Consider the following 18,964-nt stretch of genomic DNA (forward strand, 5'->3'; position numbering starts at 1 on the left):
AAGATTAGCATGGTACCACGATGAGAACCATGTAGAGTCAATCCATTCAAGCCAATTTTATCTCATGGTTCCACCCACATCATAAAAACAGTTTGGGAACGACTGGTCTATAGTATACAGAAGAACACACAGTCTAACCAAAAAAAAAAGAAACTTTTGCATCTGCAATCTTCCCATCACCTTGATTAATGGGTTATAAGTGGTTATAAATTGGTTCAATATATCTGTTTCGACATAATATATTGAACATTAACCAAACATATTATGTTGGGTTAATTGCCCAGCGGCCCTATAGTGCGGAGGCAACACTAGAGGTCCACCAGAAGGGGGCGGTGTAGCTGAAGTCGTTATGCTTGTCAGACACCACACACATTGCTGCCTTAACCTTCAATAGAGGGCAGCAGCTCATATTTCACCCTTGTCGTCTTCTGGACCTTGTAGATGGCCACTGCACAGATCATGGCGACCACTGTGAGAAGACATCCCGCGATGAAGACCAGGTTCAGGTTCAGGTTCAGGTTCAGGCTGGTAGCTGAGGGAAAACCACAACAACAACAACAACAACAACAACAACAACACTGTGAGATCATGCATAATAGAACAACAGTGGGTCAGGACCCATGTGGGTCGCAGACCAATATGTATTGGTTGTGAGTAAATACCCCTTTCGTTCCTATATTTTGTTCATTTCAAAAGATTTTCAAAAAAGTCCCCCCCCAAAAATCAAAATTCGTCATATTATGTTTTGTATTTTTATTTTATAAATAATCCCATTTAAAATACTTTTAAGAAGTAGTGAAAATAGCCGATCTACAAGCTCACAACATGTTACATGGTGACGTGTTGTGAGCTTGTAGATCTTCACTAGTTTGAGTCCCGGGGAGACATCGTTTTGACTTTTTTTCACAGACTTGAGAAAGGTTTCAGAGTCACCTGTGATCTCAGACGACCTTCTCAAGCGCAGGGGACCCTGGGAAATGTAGTGCCTTGCAGTTTGAATGACAGCCTCTCTCTTCCGTCGATGGTTGGCTCCAGACTGAGTGGAGTTGATGCATCCCTTGGAACATCTGGCGTTGGGGTTCCCGGCTTCACAGAGCATAACAGAACAGCTGATGTACACCTGAGACAAACACAGTTTAAAACCTTGTTTCTTTGTGGAAATAATTGAACCATCACTGGAGCTAAACAGTTCCCTGTCCACTGTTCCAGCCGCATACCACATAGGCTCTGTGTAGCCTGCAGCGGGTCGCTGGTTCGATTCCCGAGCCCGACCAGATGTCGCTGCGCGCCACTCCCCATCTCTCCCCATTTCCTGTCAGTCTACTAAAGGCAAAAGCCCCAAAACATAAAGAAATATATATATATACAAAAAACCCTGTTTACCTGATCATGTGATCCTATGAATTTGAAGGCCTCCATTGAAAACTGGAAATGTCTCTCATGGCGTGGTGAAAGAACTTCAACAGTGTGGTCCACGGTACACCTGGTTGGAAACAAGAACAAAACACCTATTGATGCTAAGAGAGTGTGGTGTATATTCTCACAAAAAACAAATTGTATAATTGTATAATTACATAAACATAACATGTTTTGTGCAGTTTAGAACACACAAAAGCAGGCATTTATGTGAGAGAAATTATTTAAAGCAGTAATGAATTCATTGTGTGACAATATTGCTGTATTCTGTTACGTGGTATTCCCCCTGGCTTGTAACTTACTCAACTGGAAGCTCAAATATCATTAATACTATAATACCAATAACCTAAATCAGAGGTTCCTAGGCTGTTCAATGCCAAGGACCCAGAAATAACCAGGCTATGATCTCCACTCCCCCCTATTGGGAAACGGCCTAAATATGGCTTAAAAAAAGACTAAAGGGTGTGCGTTGTAAACTGCACTCACCCATGTTCTATGATGGAGTAGGCTGGTTGGTAGCTGGGGTTGTCGTACGGCGCAGCTCTGCAGGACACCACAAACAGTTCGGTGTTAATGAGTGAAGACGAGGCCTCTATCTCCATGTAGATCTTGTCCCCTACGTCGTACTCCAGTGGATAGGAGCGGGGGTCCATCATGGAGGTGAAACTCCGGCTGTGAAAGAACTCAAACTGGTAGGTGAACGTACCGAAGCCCTTCTCCTGGACCGTGACGTTGTTTCTGTGGACGCTGTAACTCAGGGTCACGTTGCCAGTCTTGGGGTACTGGCAGTAGACCTCCACCTCCAACAGGTGCGTGCGGGTGATGACGTCACTGGTGTTGTCAACGGTGGTGATGGCATTTTTGAAGATGAGGTTCTCGTCATCCTCCTGTACGCAGGAGATTTTAGTTTAGTCTAACCCAGTGGTTATGAAGATAGGAGTTTAGTCTGACCCAGTCGTTCTGAAGGTAAGAGTTTAGTCTAACCCAGTGAAGATAAGAGTTTAGTCTGACCCAGTCGTTATGAAGATAAGACTTCAGTCTAACCCAGTAGTTATAAGAGTTTAGTCTGACCCAGTAGTTATGAACTAACAACTTGGATTAAAGTGATACCAACGTTGAACACTGGAGTCTGTTTGCAGCCTGATTGCATAAGCATTGTTGCATTGTTATTTGTAGTTGTCCATTTCTCTCTCTCTCTCTCTCTCTCTCTCTCTCTCTCTCTCTCTCTGTTTGTCTGTGTGTGTGTGTGTCTGTGTCTGTGTCTGTCTGTGTGTGTGTGTGTGTGTGTGTGTGTGTGTGTGTGTGTGTGTGTGTGTGTGTGTGTACGCACGCGCGCGTGTGTGCGTGTCTGACAGGTTGGCATGCTGGCATGCAGGAAGACAGACAGACAGACAGACAGACAGACAGACAGACAGACAGACAGACAGACAGACAGACAGATCACATTCCTTAAAGAGGCAGTGCAACAGAACAATACATATAACACAACTCTCTAGTACCACAGCCCCATTACATAACTATGTGTAAAACTAACCTTTAGTAAATGCACAAAGGTGTAAAGTAGAACAGATGTGACCAACTAGCATCCAGGTATGACTTCGTTACCTCAATCTCAGTACCACAGCCACTGAGGGGGATCACTGCTATGATGTGAGTGCTGTTTTGTTGGCTTTCCAGGCTGCAGGCTACGTTGCTTGGATCATTGAGTCGCAGATGTCCTTCAAGTCCCCGGAATGAGGATTTGTTCACCTCTACTGTCATGGCGGTCTCATCGCAAATTACATTGGCTTTCACTGAAATGAAAGGTTTCCAGAAGATCATGATGATAATAGTATAACCCACATAGGTTGTTCATTTGTTTTAGATTTAGTATCATAATTTTGTTAGACTTACGAGACAGTCGTTCTGTGGTAGTGGGGGCCATGGTTGTAGGTGTTGCAGCCAGGTGGAGATAACAAAAATGACACATGTAACTCATCAAACCACTTCCTCAGATTTCTGAATTTGAAATATGATGCAGTAGTAAACAGGTGTTACGTTGCACCCACCATTTGAGACAGAGACGATGACACAGCGAAGCTCCGACTGATATTTGTCCGCACTGTGAAAACAAACACATTTTAGTTATTAAAAAGAAGTGACGCAATAACTTGACCCCCCCCCCCAAACAGCAAACAGAACAAACATGAACTATAGTAAACGTAATACTTTGTTTACTGGTACAACACTATGAAGATTAGAGTTTACAAAACATTTTAGTTAACATTTCCTATTTATTTATTTATGTATTTATTTATTTTTCTCCTGAGCATATGTACTGCATAGTACTGTGTTCTATCCGTCTGTCATTCAATGTTATATGAGATACTTCAATGGTTTCCAGTGAAGTCAAGTGCTTTCCTAGGATCTCCTTTTAGTTGACTTTGTACCAGTGAACTGTACCGTCATGAAACTGTACCGTAACCGGACTTTTTTCTATGCAAACTTCTAATAAAGTCTTCAATCAATACATTTTCTCAGTGGTGATTTTTTTTCTTTATCCAGCCAATGATATGGTAGGATCTCTGCTATACAGATTTTGTAGATCCCAATAGCACTAACACAAACAGGGAGAACTACTTACTACAAATAACACATTGCTTTTATCATCATGCTCTGTAATATTGTAACTGATCTAATGACACAGAAAATAATACTCTAAGTCTAAGACAATAGGAAAAGTAAAATGGACAGACAGACAGACAGACAGACAGACAGACAGACAGACAGACAGACAGACAGGAAGATCATTTAAATAAAGCTGACCTGTTGGTCTGAGCAACAAAGCAGACAGGGTGATGTTCTCCAACCTCTGACTGTGATGCTGTCCATCTCAGGATGAACTGTCCCTGTGCTGGTACAGTCAGGATCATGTTGTGGGGTCCACTGAACAACAGCTGTGAGACCCTACAACACCACCAGAGAAGAGAACATGGTTCAAACGTTTTAATTTACTTTTTCAGACCTTTAGAAGGGACACCACAGGACAACAAAACACCAAACTAAATGACTTCATTCTGTAAGGCAGATGTGCAGAACCCCTTTACACATGGACAAGGACAAAACACACATCTGATACATTAACACCACAGGGCAAAAAAAATCACTTTAAAGGAATGTTATGTTACGGAAAACACTATGCTGTGTAGTTCTAGGCTGAATGCTACTTTTTACTGTACTGGAGTGGAGGGCCTCAGTCTTGTTGTCTTTTACTCACGTGGCCTGTGTTGCCTGTGTGTTGATGGTGATTTCCAGTCTGTGTCCAACATGGGTGTAGAGCTGTGCTCTGTTAGCCGGGGTGGGAGGCAGGAACCTGGGTAGATACCGTCCCTCTGTACAGCTGGGTACTGATCCATACACTGAACACAAAGGGGAAATGTAAACAATTTAACAGCTTTAAGTTTTAATATGTTAGATTATTGGTTTACTTTGATTATCCATTCACTTTATTAGCATATTAACTGGTTGATACACTAGGGGTCCGTTTTTAGATGAACTAAGGGTTTAAATGTGTACCGTCGACAGCAAACTGTAGAGGTATATGGGAGAGCCAGCGGCCGGTACTGTAAGTGGACTGAGATCCTCCAGTGTCTGTGAGGGTGATGGACTGGTTGGGAAGGTCCGCCACATACAGCTGGACAACGTAGGTACCCGCATTACTGCTGCTGGTGGCAGCAAATGATAAAATGCAATTCTGAAAGAAGGGAGAAGGAACACAGGACAGGAAGAGTACAAAAACAGACCAGGAGAAACAATGGGTCACATTTTTAAGAGGTGTAGAGAAAAACAGTACAGACTAATTATGACAGTAATCATGATTATAGTAGAAAAAAAATGTTTGCGTCAGTATGATGTGATCTATGTTCTTATTTATCAACTCACGGCATTTGATAAGCTGAGAACAGAAGGAAGAGTAGCCTTAGGTTGACAATAAACCCGGTCTCCATCTGGGTCAAATGCTAACAGGTTGAAGCTTCTCCCACAGTTAGAAGGAACTCTGAGAGACAGAAACAGAACGAAAATAAGAGACAGAGTGAGATTATATAATTAGTTTATTTTCCACTTGTTTTTCGTAGAAGTATCTAGTACAATGTATTATAAATACATAACTATACCTTATGTATAAACAAAATATTTAAATTGGCACATGTGTGCAATGCGTGCGTGTTGCGTGTGCGTGCACACACCCCTACTCTGCATGCCTGAGTCAAGCCTACAGTAGTCTGACCAAGAACAGACAGATTTGCTGACTTATAGAATTATGATGTTGATGATGATGTTAGTAATGAGTATAAGAACAAAAGAGAAGTGTGTTATGTTACCGTAGTGAAGGTATGATGGTGGTCTGAGGAGACCTGTTGGCTTTCCCAGTGTCTGATCTGGTCCTGAGGTTCACCAACGGATGAGCTGCCCAGTTCCCAATGCTATTTCTGTTACTCTCCCAGGCACTACCTCGTAACCTGTGTGAGATGAGATTATTATTATTAATAATAAAGTGGTTTGGTATTTCTGTCATAATTATTCGCACATTATGTCTATGTCTATATATATATATATATATATATATATATATATATATATATATATATATATATAGAGAGAGAGAGAGAGAGAGAGAGATATATATATAGATATATACATACAGTATATAATGTTATTTAATTAAAGTAATCAATTTACTATCCCTATTTTGGACATGTGATTATAAAAAGAATATATAGGGAAAAAAAGGGGGGGGAAACATGAAAATACTATTTAAAGTCTCATTGTTTTTGTTTGTTGTGTAATAGTGAATCTCTCTTCACTCACACCAAATAGAAGTAAGCGTTGATGGGAACCCGTCGAGTCATGATTCCTTCTCGTTGACACCAGTCTGCGGTTGCCTGCACCGTGTAGGGTCCCCGCAGGGTATCACTGCCACAGGACCCAGAATAACACTCCCATGTGTCTGAACTTGAGCATGATGCGAAGGCTGTCTTATAGCGCAAAACCACCTGGAATTAGAAGATAAGGATATAAAGGTTATACATTACATGACTTTCATCATGTCTCTGATTGGTAAAGTTACTAAAACTAAAACCTAACATTGGCAAAGAAATTATGTTTGAAATAATTAGTCTTAAAGTAAGGACGTGTTCTCAATGATTTTAACTCGTTTTATCAATATAGTTACATTCTTTGTACTTTGTAAGTCACATTGTTACCTTTTTTTTCGTTTTCATTATTTAGTTAGAATTAACTATAATAATCTTGACCTGTACCTACCGTTATAGTTCCATCTGCGTGCGTGTCCTTTGGGTCATAGGTGATGACAGTTCCTTGAAACTGTGAGGCTCCTGCATGCTGGGCTCTGCAGAGCAACAGCAACACCACTGCTACTGAAGAGACACTCATGGTTTACTGAGAGAGAATACGATCCACTATGGTGTTTTATACACTCACACACACGCACAGCAAACATCTTGAATATTTGAATTTGGCAGTGGAACAAGACATTTACCTGGAACAACCGGTGCTCAAGGGAGATAAGATCAAATGTTTACCTGGTATGAGGAAGACAAAGATCTCTTTCTCGATGTGTAATCAATATGTCTGTCTGTCTGTCAAACTGTCAAACTGTGCCTGCCTGTGTATAGATCAAAGATTACACTTAAGCATGGCATTTTATATAACCTCATCCCTTGAATTCAGGCATGGTACTTTGTTTCACTTATTCAGCTGTTGTTTGCTATGTGTGTTCTGTGAATGAATGTAGTGATGCGCGGATAGGCTTTTGAAGTCATCCGAATCCATCCGCGCAAATTAATTATCCGCCCATTATCCAACCGCATTAATTATATCATCCAATTTATAAATCCGCATCCATCCTCATCCGCAACTTCAAAAGTATTATTATTATTATTACCCTTATTATTAGGCTAATATTATTTTCTGGTAGGCTATTCCCTGTTAGTTTTCTTAGTTGTGCGATCACAGAAATGCATTGATCTAGCCTACGGAATGTCTCCGTTCGTCTTTTTTCTTTCTTTTTTTTTTGAGTCGGTGCTGCGTCGATGCAGACAGACATGCAGGCAGACAGAGTCAGACACACGAGAGAGAGAGAGAGCGAGGGAGAAAGCGAAAGAGAGAGGAACAAACACAACTTAGTGGGAAGTTTAACTTACCTACTGTACAGTAGCCTACTTTACAATATGGACTATGGAGCTGAGAGAGATTCACTTTTTAGCGCAGCCTGACCAGAGGTAATGAGTGCGACGATGCATGCCGTGATGCCGTTGCCTTTAAGTGGACACAGCTGTTTAGTTTTATCGTGGACTGCACATTGCCTCATGAAAAATGATGGTTACTTTATAAATTATACAAAATAACACACACTAACACAGACACGAGCATACCTAGATTTCGCTTTTTATTGATAGATATATTAGGCCATAATTTATTTCCTGCATTATGTCATCCGCGGATATCCGAAATTAATTAGTGGCCAAGGCCACGAGTGGCAAATGGCCACTCATTGATATTGGACTTCATCATTATTCCGCCACTTTTTCACTTGTGGCTAGACCGTGCAGTCGCTTTTTACGAAACTCGGCAGTATGGCAGAGGACTATGTCAAACGGCTAAATCGCGAAGCTCGCAACAATCGGCCAAAGGGTGGCGCTGTAGGAAGCCTTTGAAAAATGCCAACTTTGAACTGGTGTAGCTCATGCCCTGTTTCAGGTACAGCAATGAAACCTGTATACACTTATGCGTCTCCTCATGCCGAACAACCTTTACACTCTGACTTTTGACCTCTGACCTTTACTTCTCCCACAATTTTGAATTATATGAAAAACAGTCAAAATCTATCTCCTCCTGGGATTTTCGCATAACGTGCGCAAAACTTTTTTTACATGAACTTTGGACCAATACGGTCAGATACGGCGGATTTTCTTTAAAGCGAAACATTATTTTTTAATAATTCACTCAATGTTGCAGTTATATGCAAATTATTCTTCTGCCTCTAAATCATACATGCAAAGTGACACGTTCATGGCATTTGGCAAATATGTAAAGGGTTAGTCCAAATATCACTGAAAGCAATCTTACTCCAATTGGCCAAAGGGGGGCGCTATACGAAGCGTTTGAAAACTCAAACTTTAAAGGGGCATAAGTCATGCCTCGTTTCGTTTGAAGACATGCAACTTGCTTACACGCGTGCCTCGACTCAAGCGGAAGACATCTGTGTCTTTGTTAAGTAAGCTCCGCCCTTAGATTTTCCGCCATTTTGAGCAGTTTGTAAAACACTTAAACCCGCTTTTATTCCGGAACTTTCGCGTCACGTGCACGGAACTTTTTTTACATGAACTTTGGACCAATATCTAAAGATCTTTCAGATCGGATTTTTTAAAAATTGAAACATGCTTTTTTAATAATTCTATCAACATTGCAAGTTTTATGCAAATTTTCTTCTGCTTCTAAAACAAACATTTAAAGTAATATTTTCTCACTGTGCAGAGCTGTGCATAGCTCACCTGGTAAGGCCTTTGTCTATCATTCCAGAAGTCCCCTGTTCAAGCCTTACCTCATGCATTTAAAATACATTTTACAACATTTTGCCGTGAAAACCCTGGTACTGCAACTGAACATGGCAACCCGACCAAACATGGCAACCTTCTTAAGCAAGGGTATAAATAGTGGTTGAGTTGAGGCCACTCCCCCCCTCTCAGATTGTTTGGAAGCCGCATGGTGCTGGTGGTTGCTGCTACTCACTGCTACATTATGCAGCAGCTGCAGGTCTGTACACTGTTCATTATTCCAACAACTATTCCAATTTTTAACAGTTTCATTCATTATACTTACCCATACTATAATTTGGCTTTTAGATTTACCTCACCTGAACATACCTACCTGATCCACTCGATACACTGGCTGTGTATGATGGAGGAACAATGTGACTTGGTAAGCTGACCATGTGCTCTGAAATGTTATGTTGTTTTTGGTATCTAAATGTTAAACGATTTCTTTTGGAATGTAATGCTTGTATGTTAGCTGCAACGTTGATTATTGAATTGATGTATTTTGAGTTTAATGCCAATGCCTAGTTGGGCAGATTAATGGAATTATTTTGTTTCAAGCCTGTAGTGCAGCAGATTATTTGAATTTGTTGTTTTTCTATTCATTTGGCCTTTTTCTTTGATCCAGGCCAGGTTTATTGCCTAGAACTGAATCTGAAAGATGGCGAGCCTGCAGAAAGACTGACACAATCCTGTCTGACCTATGGTTATGGGTAGGAAAAAGCAGCCGCAGTGACACTCATTCCTAGTTTGATTTGATTTTGAAGTAATGACTTTGAGTTTCTTTATAAAGTAATGATGTTTGAGTGCATTCATTTATTCATTTATTGTTTCAAACCATGCAGGGGAAGCTCAGCCTCACACCTGAAGCCCATCTGACAATCAACTGATAATCAGTACCAGCTCCCAGATTGCTTCATTGAAGCCAAAGAAAGGCAGTGTAAGTGGGTTCATTATTCTGAACTGTGTGGAACGGGCAGATTGAACACCTCTTCTCTAACTTGTGGCTCAACTGTAATTATTCTGAAGCTCACCTCATTTCTCTCTCCCTCCCCCACCTAGGCTGGCTGGGTTCCAACACCCCCCAATTGGAATCCATAGTCTGCTCTGCCCAAAGGACAGCAGCCCCATGTGAGCCCCTAAAGTTCCAAGTTTTGACCCCCAGCCACCTTCCCCTCAACGCTTTTCAATAAAACAATTTAAGTTTAGTTAAGTCTGACTCTGCTAGCCACTTACAGAAAATAATGCTGCTATAATATTTTGCAATTGCAAATCCTTTGTGTAAATAAACTGAAATTCATACTATTGCATGACTATTTCTTTATCATGTTTCACAAGCATCTGGGTCTACAATGCCAGTGGTGTAAAAGTAACTGAGTACATTTACTCAAATACTATCCTTAGTATAATTTTTAGGTATTTTATACTTCACTTGTATAGTCTTACTTCTAGGCTACTCCAGTAAATGCTCATGCGTTGCATTGCATTGTGAGCTTGTAGATCTGCTATTTTAAAAAAATGTCAAGTTGATGCCAATACCTTTGTACTTTTATTCAGTATTTATCTCTATATATTCATGTTATTCCTGGCACCACCCCTGTTATCCTGTTCATATCCTGAAAGAGGCGGAGGCTGAAAAAGCTGTCCTGAAAAACAGCATTTGATTTCCTGTTGTCCTTGCATTAAAGTGTCAGTAGTTGGCGTTCTGGGCTCTGAATGTACCTAGGTTGCCATGTCTGCTTATAATAAGCAATTTGTGTCTCGTTAAGATTTTTATTTATCCAGCCCCCACCATGCAGTTTTGTACAGTGAAACCCAAAATTCAAAAATGGCAAAAATAAACTTTGCCAAAAATCTAAAAATAGAGAACTCGGGAACGGGAACAAAAGGCAAAACTCAAGAAAAAGGCAAAAATAACAAACACTGCACTAGGCTATGGGGCCCTTGCAACTCTCACTGAGATTTGTTCATCTCGCTCTGCTGAGCATAACAAGAGTTGCCCTGGTTTGCAGCCTCCCTTTAAAGGCACCTGGTTCGAATGATATCAACGCACTTAATGCGAAATATTCACGTGCTTTCAGACTCTTCAATGCAGAAAGTATCCAGGATACTTGGATCTCCAGTATCCAATATCTAACCAATGCAGAGATATTAGTAGTAAAATGTCGACATCTAGTGGTCAACCTCAGAGGAGCGCAAAAATAAAACCTGAGGTGAAGCCCAGCCTCGAACCAGATGCCAAGTATGCTCTGTTCCCCGGTGTAACGCTCCACGCCACAGACCCCGACGGAGCGGCGCGGTATTGGGCGCCGATGACCCCCGTGAGTCGCCACCGAGGCGAGCGCTAGCGAGCCGAGTTGCCGCGACGAGCGGTGGGAACGGCGCCCAATCCCACTCAGCCGCGTTACCGAGTTATGTGCCGTTATGGACAGAATAGTAAATATTCAGTCCCTTACTATCCACGCCTACCCCACTATCCACGTCAAAGATAAATGCACAAAAAAGGAGTCACATCATCCGTTCATTAGCTCAGTCAGTAGAGCACGGATGCAACAAACCCACGGTTTGGGTTCGATTCCCCTGAGGGGAATAATATTCAAGGCGAGAGATATCGGCGCATGCGTACTTCAAAGTGCACGGAGAACAGGATACCGTGGATACTCCTCCGTGGATACCCAGTGCATATTCTCTGCATTCAAACGTCTGAGAAATGGTGAAAAAGTCGGATTGAATGCGAAGAGAGCAGTCGAAGCCGGTGTTAAAGGAGTGGATCCTACCACTAACCTGGAAACCAATTACCTTGAAATGGCTGATATAGCAGCTTACAGTCTCTCTCTCTGAATACATTACCCTTTCAATAAATGTGAAAGTGTTTTACACTACATATTCAGGCTTGGAATTCATGTACAGAGCTGTTAGAAAAACTTTGCTCAATGTCTTTGTCTAACACCCCCCCTCCTCCACAGTATTGGCAACCTCCACCCCTATTTAAGTGGAGTGGTACAGCCCTGTTCTGTTTGACTTGCACTGTCACGACCTGGCCCGTAGGCAATGACAAATTGAGGAGGACACATGGTAGGGGTATAAATAATAATAATTTATTAACTAAAAGGGTTAACTCATATTTACAAGAGTATGAGGTGTGTAAGTCAGTAATCAGTAGTGTCAGCAATGCATGTATGTGTGGTAAGTATGATGTGGGGTGTTGTAAAGAGTATAAACTCAAAGGAACTGAACAAACAAAGGGTGCTGTCGTCTGGGGAGGGAGAGAGAGACTGGCTTTCCATTCAGTCTTTTATGGGGAGCCAGGGAGCACTGGCCAGGTGCTCCCAATGCACCTAATCATCAGGCTCCATTGGCCGACACCCATAGGCTCTGTGGAAGAAGCACAAATACAGGGATCCACCATACATAGGGCTACACAGGCCCTACAGGCCAGGCCAAGGGGCCGTGCCATGCACATTCAACAGAGGAGTGCCAGTGACTGCAGATGAGGTGTGTGTGCGTGCGTGCGTGCGTGCGTGTGTGCAATGTCTTTAAGCAGATTGCATATGTCTATAGGGCACGGGCTGCCCCGTGACAAAGTGGTTCCCAAATCTTAAAGTCTTTTGCATACATGTTGTGTAGAGGCCAATTTGTGCTTTTACCTATAACCACCGATTAGTGTAAAACTTTGTATGCACACTTCCCAGAGGCCAAGGAAAAACCTGTGCCCTGCATTTTTCACATCTGCCATTTATAGCGCAACCAGAAGGCAGACTTACAGTATGTAAAACACATTCTTCGATATTACTCCTTCAAATTTTATCCGAAAATCACACAAATCAGTACACAGTATCTCTACAGTGATGTGATCATGACGGATTTGTCCGATATCATATTCTATCTAATTGGCTAAAATTTAATTCCAAGGTTTGCAGGATTGCTCCTTTTTGAACAAATTGTCTCAAACGCAGCCTGCTATGTGTGTGAGATTTTGCACACACATTCCCACTAGGCCAAGGAACAGATGCCACCCTTCTCACATTGGCCTGTTATAGAGTCACCAGTAGGCCAAAAAAAACACCTGACCTGTTCGGAAGAACACTGCTTCTAGTTTCTCTTTGATGTCTTCTTTGCTTTCCCTTGATGCTTTTGCCTTGGCCACTTTATCGCTGCTTGCAGCTATATTTAATAATTATATTTGATTGATCCAAATCCGACTGCACCACGGATCACCGCGGTCCACCGCGGCTAAAACCGCTATCCGCGCATCTCTAATGTACGTACAACTTTTTGGGGAAAAGCCTAGAAGAACACCAACTAAAGGTAATAAAAATAAAAATAAAAGAAAGAAAGAAAGAAAGAAAGAAAGAAAGAAAGAAAGAAAGAAAGATCTAGTCTGAAATTCTCCTTTAATGACCCAAAAAGTATAGCATGAAAACACAGGTCCTCTCAAATTGTGTGTGACTGGATCCATGATTATTTAATATCGTTACATAATTATTATGTTTGATATTATGTTTAATTCATGTCTGTGTGTTTACAGATCTATAGATTAAAAGCTCAATACTTGGTGAACTTGACCTTTGGTTATGTACCCAACCAGCTTGTACTTAGGGTACTTAAATGTAATGTTGTGCTTCTTCCTGGAGCTGCATGGCTACGGCAGGCCTGACAAACTATCTGGGTCATTTGACCTCCTCCTTCCTCATCTCTATCAGTGACTCTAGTTTCAGGAATAATGATCAAAAGTTATTAGTTGCCAGATATTTTGGTATGTGGAAACATCCCCCCAGGGCATCGTTGGGGAGGAGACGCATCAGAAATGTTAAATAACAACATAGGGCATACTGTTAGGCATTTATTAAAAAAGACTTGCAGAAGATTGTAATTCCTACTATCATTGCAAGCAGAACTATACTGTAATATAACCACTAAAACAAGCAGGCTAAGAACCCAAACTGTCTGTCTGTTATCCACACACGCACGCACGCACGCGCGCGCGCACGCACGCACGCACGCACGCACGCACGCACGCACACACACACACACACACACACACACACACACACACACACACACACACACACACACACACACAGCAACAGTGCTGTCCATGGTGCTGAAACCACAGGTTGCTTAAGCAACAGTATTGTAATCTTTCACAGAAAGGGACCCAATGTACATGTACTGGTATTTACCTCTGTGAATTCCAAGAAATGTTCTCTTATCTCCACACTTCCTTTCTTTGTTGTAACAAAAAACAATATTAGCAAAAGAACTTGGGAAATTGGGAATACATACAGTAGCCTTCACATGACACGTTGACCAGACTATAAGTGGGCCAATTTCCAATGATTGGTCAGGTTTCACTTAATATAAAACGGGCGAAGCAGGCGCAAACCTCTAGTAATAATAATGACCAGTAAGACTCCCTAATCGGGAGATAAGCGACCATCAGGTCGCATACACAAACTTTAGAAGGCAATTGTAGCCAATCAGGAGGGAATATGGGAAATGGGACAGATCCATGTTGATGACATGACTTTAGAGATACTGTGTACCGCTTTGCGTGATTTTAGGGCAAAATCTGTAGGAGCAGTGTTCAAAAATGTGTTTTAAAAAAAATCAGCCTGATGGTGGCGCTAGAAGAGGGTCATGTGAGAAATCAGGGGCGGAGGTTGTGATTTGCCAATCATTGCGTGATTGCAACCGTCAGGTCGCAGTTACTATGAAAAGCTCCACCAGCTGTCAGTCTGTCAGGTCACGTCGCGTCACGTCACGTCACATCACATCACGTCACATTTTTGCCCTATTCATATCTCTGCCACTGTTGGCCCTATCCATGCAAAACTTTAAACCCACACTCCTTGGATGGCAAATCACAACCTCCACCCCTCATTTCTCACACAGCCCTCTTTAAGCGCCACCATGAGGCCGATCCTAGCAAAACACATTTTTGGACACTGCTCCTACAGATTTTGGCCCAAAATCTCACAAAGCGGTACACAGTACAGTCATGTCATATAACATGGATCTGTCCCATTTCCCATATTCCCTCCTGATTGGCTATGCGAAATGAGGTGGGTGGAGGTTGTGGTTTGGCAGCCAAGGAGTGAGAGAGCAAAATTTGGCATGGATCGGGGCAACAGTGGCGGATATATGAGTAGGGCAAAAGTGTGACGTGACGTGACGTGACGTGACGTGACAGAGTGACAGACAGACAGCCGGTGGAGATTTTGATAGTAACTGCGACCTGACGGTCACAACTAGAACTGTACTCTGTCGAGGTGCCAACTAGGGCCTCACGCTCAAGCAGGCCACACATGGCCTACTTGTGCACAAGCAGAGCGCGCCACGAGGTGCTGTGTGCTGCTGGCCTCATGTCCCTAATGTCTTCACCCGTTAATGAAGTCACCCTCATACATACTGTACATTCCCAGAATCCCTTCATACACCTTCATACATACCCAGCCCAATACAGAGTAAACACATCAGACAACAAGCTTTTTCTGGGTCAAGGTAGGATGGCCGGTGGGGGCCGCTCTCCATTCAGACATTGACTTCTAATTGTCTGAGTGGCAACACTTCCATAGAGGTTAGGGTTAGTGTCTGAATGGGGGATGTCTGAATGGCAGCATGTAACCGAATGGCCGACTTGGAAGTATGCCAAAAATAATGTGTCTCCCGTTGAACCATGGTAAGGAGCACTGGTCAAAACCAACTGACCAATAGCAATCACCGTTTGTGTGTGCATGTGCGCGTGCGTGTGTGTGCGTGTGTGTGAGTGTGAGTGTGAGTGCGACGTGCGTGCATGTGTGTGTGTGTGAGAGAGAGAGAGAGAGAGAGAGAGAGAGAGAGAGAGAGAGATGTTCAAGGTTTCACAATGACAGACCAGTTTAGCTGTAGCTGTTGTCCTTTACCTGTATAAAATAATACATTATAACTGTTAACTGTATAAAAAAAATACAATACCTGTTTAAAATAATAGATTATAAATGCTGTTAACTGGTGGGATAGTATAGCAGGAAGCTGGCACAGATAAATAAGTCACACCATGTGTTCTTTGGTGGCATGTGAACTTTGAAAACAGAGGAAGAAACCACAGATACTTATGACGTCAAGCTGTCATCGTGGGTTGATGAATTAATGTTGTTGTTGTATCCCTGCTAACCCTGTTGTCTTGGACACACACACACACTTCTTACATTCAGGAAGTCTGTCTCTAATTAACAGCCACCTGGCAAATGATATCTTTTGGTCGCATGTGAACGGTGAAGACACGAGGAAGTAAACTATCAATCTGTCATCGCATTTTGATGAAATGTGTGTGTGTGAGTGTGTGTGTGTGTGTGTGTGTGTGTGTGTGTGTGTGTGTGTGTGTGTGTGTGTGTGAGTGTGTGAGAGAGAGAGAGAGAGAGAGAGAGAGAGAGAGAGAGAGAGAGAGAGAGAGAGAGAGAGAGAGAGAGAGAGAGAGAGAGAGTCACTTCATTGACCAAGGTACCCTAAGGCAGTGATGAATAGTACTGTAATAATTACTAGAGAATCTCCATGTATTTTCAGCTCTTTATAAATAGAAAATGCATATCTATTTAACCAAATAATATCAATTGTATCACATTTTAGGGCCTTCTAAATACAATACTGTTCTAACAGACCTGGTTGGCAGGTATTTTAGGCCGACATGTTTGTGCCAGCGTGGGTGATTAGTTCTTCACCGCCTCGTCTTGATGATTTAAACATGAAATAAAGGGCGGCTATGCTCGATAACAGGCTCAATGACAAGCCCAAATGCTTGGGCTTGGTAATTTTAAGCCGTTGGGACCAACGGGAGTTGGAACCATGGAGCAGTCCCCCATCCAGCCAGGTCGCTCATTCCTGTTCATTCTGACGCTTGGCGCCAGAATGGGTTGTTATTGATTGACTGTGAGTTTGATGCACGCGGGTACGCATGTGCATATGTGTGCACCTTAAGACTCCACCACTCAGTAAACCACTGCACGCACACGCACACGCACACGCACACGCACACGCACACACACACACACACACACACACACACACACACACACACACTTCTTACATTCAGGAAGTCTGTCTCTAGTCGTCATAAATCTACCATGACAGCTGGGGTTCTTTTAAATTAAAGAACTAATCTGATTGATGCACAGCCAAATGAGGAATGTCACTTACAGCCACGTGACACAGCGGTAGGTGAGAAATGTCACGTACTGCCACCTGGCAAATTATATCGTTTGGTCGCATGTGAACGGTGAAGACACGAGGAAGTAAACTCAAAAGCCCAAGCCCAAATGCTTGGGCTTGGTGAATTTTAACCTGTTGGGACCAACGGGAGTTGGAACCATGGAGCAGTCCCCCATCCAGCCAGGTCGCTCATTCCTGTTCATTCTGACGCTTGGCGCCAACCGCTTACCAGAACTGTGAATGGGTTGTTATTGATAGACTGTGAGTTTGATGCACGCGGGTATACGCATGTGCATGTGCGTGCACCTTAAGACTTCACTCCACCGTGCAGAAAACCACTGCACGTGCGTGTGCGCACACGCATGCACACGCACACGCACACACACACACACACACACACACACACACACACACACACACACACACACACACACACACACACACACACTCAGGAAATCGTCCAGTAGTGTTGAGCAGCACTATGAGACTATGAGGTAAATAAAAATCTCTTACTTTGAAAACTGGACAGTTTTTAGAGGATATCCGATTTCTATTGAAGCCATCTTGACACTGGTTGAAAGTAAACAAAACAACAGACAAGGATTAAAGGCAAGATTTAAGCAAAACGTAATATACGATATGAAAACCATGCTCTTGTGACCGACACAATATACACACTTTGTTGTCAATTAAAATAAGCAGTCTGCCGTCATATGTATTTGTCTTAACGGATTTCTTGATTTTTAATGCTCCAAAAACATTCATATGACTCTGTCTGTTGTTGTTTTTTACGTCCGGTGACACCTGTCCAGGAGAGGTCTGGGACACGCCTCCTCAGGAGACTTGGCTCAGAAATCTGAATCCATTTGATTTGGCGTTAGGAACCCGCTGCGACCGCAAGCCCTTGCTGACCACGACCCCAACCTTCTGCATGAATGGCATATGCCAGGGGACTTCAACGTTTTCAGGCCAAGGACCCCTTAGTTCAGAGAGAGATGAAGCAGGAACCCCCACAACCTGTTAATAGATGCCATATAGTTTCATCGTTTGACAGCACAATCATCAGTGTATTTTGGATTCATGTCAATTTGTGTTTTCAGATATTTAACCACTGTCAATACTTCTAAAACTTGACCTTTCACTCTGTACTTAGTCTGATCTTTTCCCCCTCTACACCAAAGCTCAAAGCCGAAAATAGGCGATCTACAAGCTCACAACGCCTCGCAGCTTGTAGATCTGCTATTTTTGGCTAAAGTTCTCCCAATATGGACACTAGGGTTCAAGTAGTTAATATTAAAAAGGAGGAAAAAAAGATCATCCAAATCACACAAAGATTTGGAGGACCCCCTGTAGTAACTCTGAGGACCCCCTAGGGGTCCAGGACCCCCTGTTGAAGACCCCTGGCATATGCTCTAACATTTCTCAAAGTCTACACCAGGGCTTTCTAAACGTTATTTTGACTCAGCACAGCTGTAAAGAAAGGTTTTCATCCACGGCATCCCTGAATTACACTGTTAATTTTTTGAATCTTACAGTAGGCAATGTCACAGAGAAATACCGGTTTCCGTCAGAACGGACTGAAAATAACGTAATATTTGACATTTAACCACTTGAACCCCTGCATCCCTATTCTGGGGGGAAGGCTCCAAGGACAGAATTCATTTGCAAGTGTGACTCATGTTGCGCAACCACACTGGTTAGACTGACACAATAATATTGTGTCAGTCTAACCAGTCTAACCACATAGTATGTGGAATTGAGAGGGC

General features: G+C 42.5%; 1 protein-coding gene across 1 annotated transcript; it reads right to left on the reverse strand.

Moving 5' to 3' along the window:
* Positions 1 to 380: 380 nt before the first annotated feature.
* Positions 381 to 3,177, reverse strand: LOC308288063 (ZP domain-containing protein-like; the record flags this gene model as incomplete). Its single annotated transcript, XM_080729406.1, has 4 exons — positions 381 to 469; positions 934 to 1,109; positions 1,903 to 2,303; positions 3,022 to 3,177. 4 exons carry the CDS (start codon positions 3,175 to 3,177, stop codon positions 381 to 383), a joined length of 822 nt encoding a protein of 273 aa, XP_080585532.1.
* Positions 3,178 to 18,964: the final 15,787 nt, after the last annotated feature.

This window comes from Nannobrachium achirus, assembly GCF_963921795.1.
Source record: "Nannobrachium achirus genome assembly, chromosome: 7".
NCBI classification, from domain to species: domain Eukaryota; kingdom Metazoa; phylum Chordata; class Actinopteri; order Myctophiformes; family Myctophidae; genus Nannobrachium; species Nannobrachium achirus.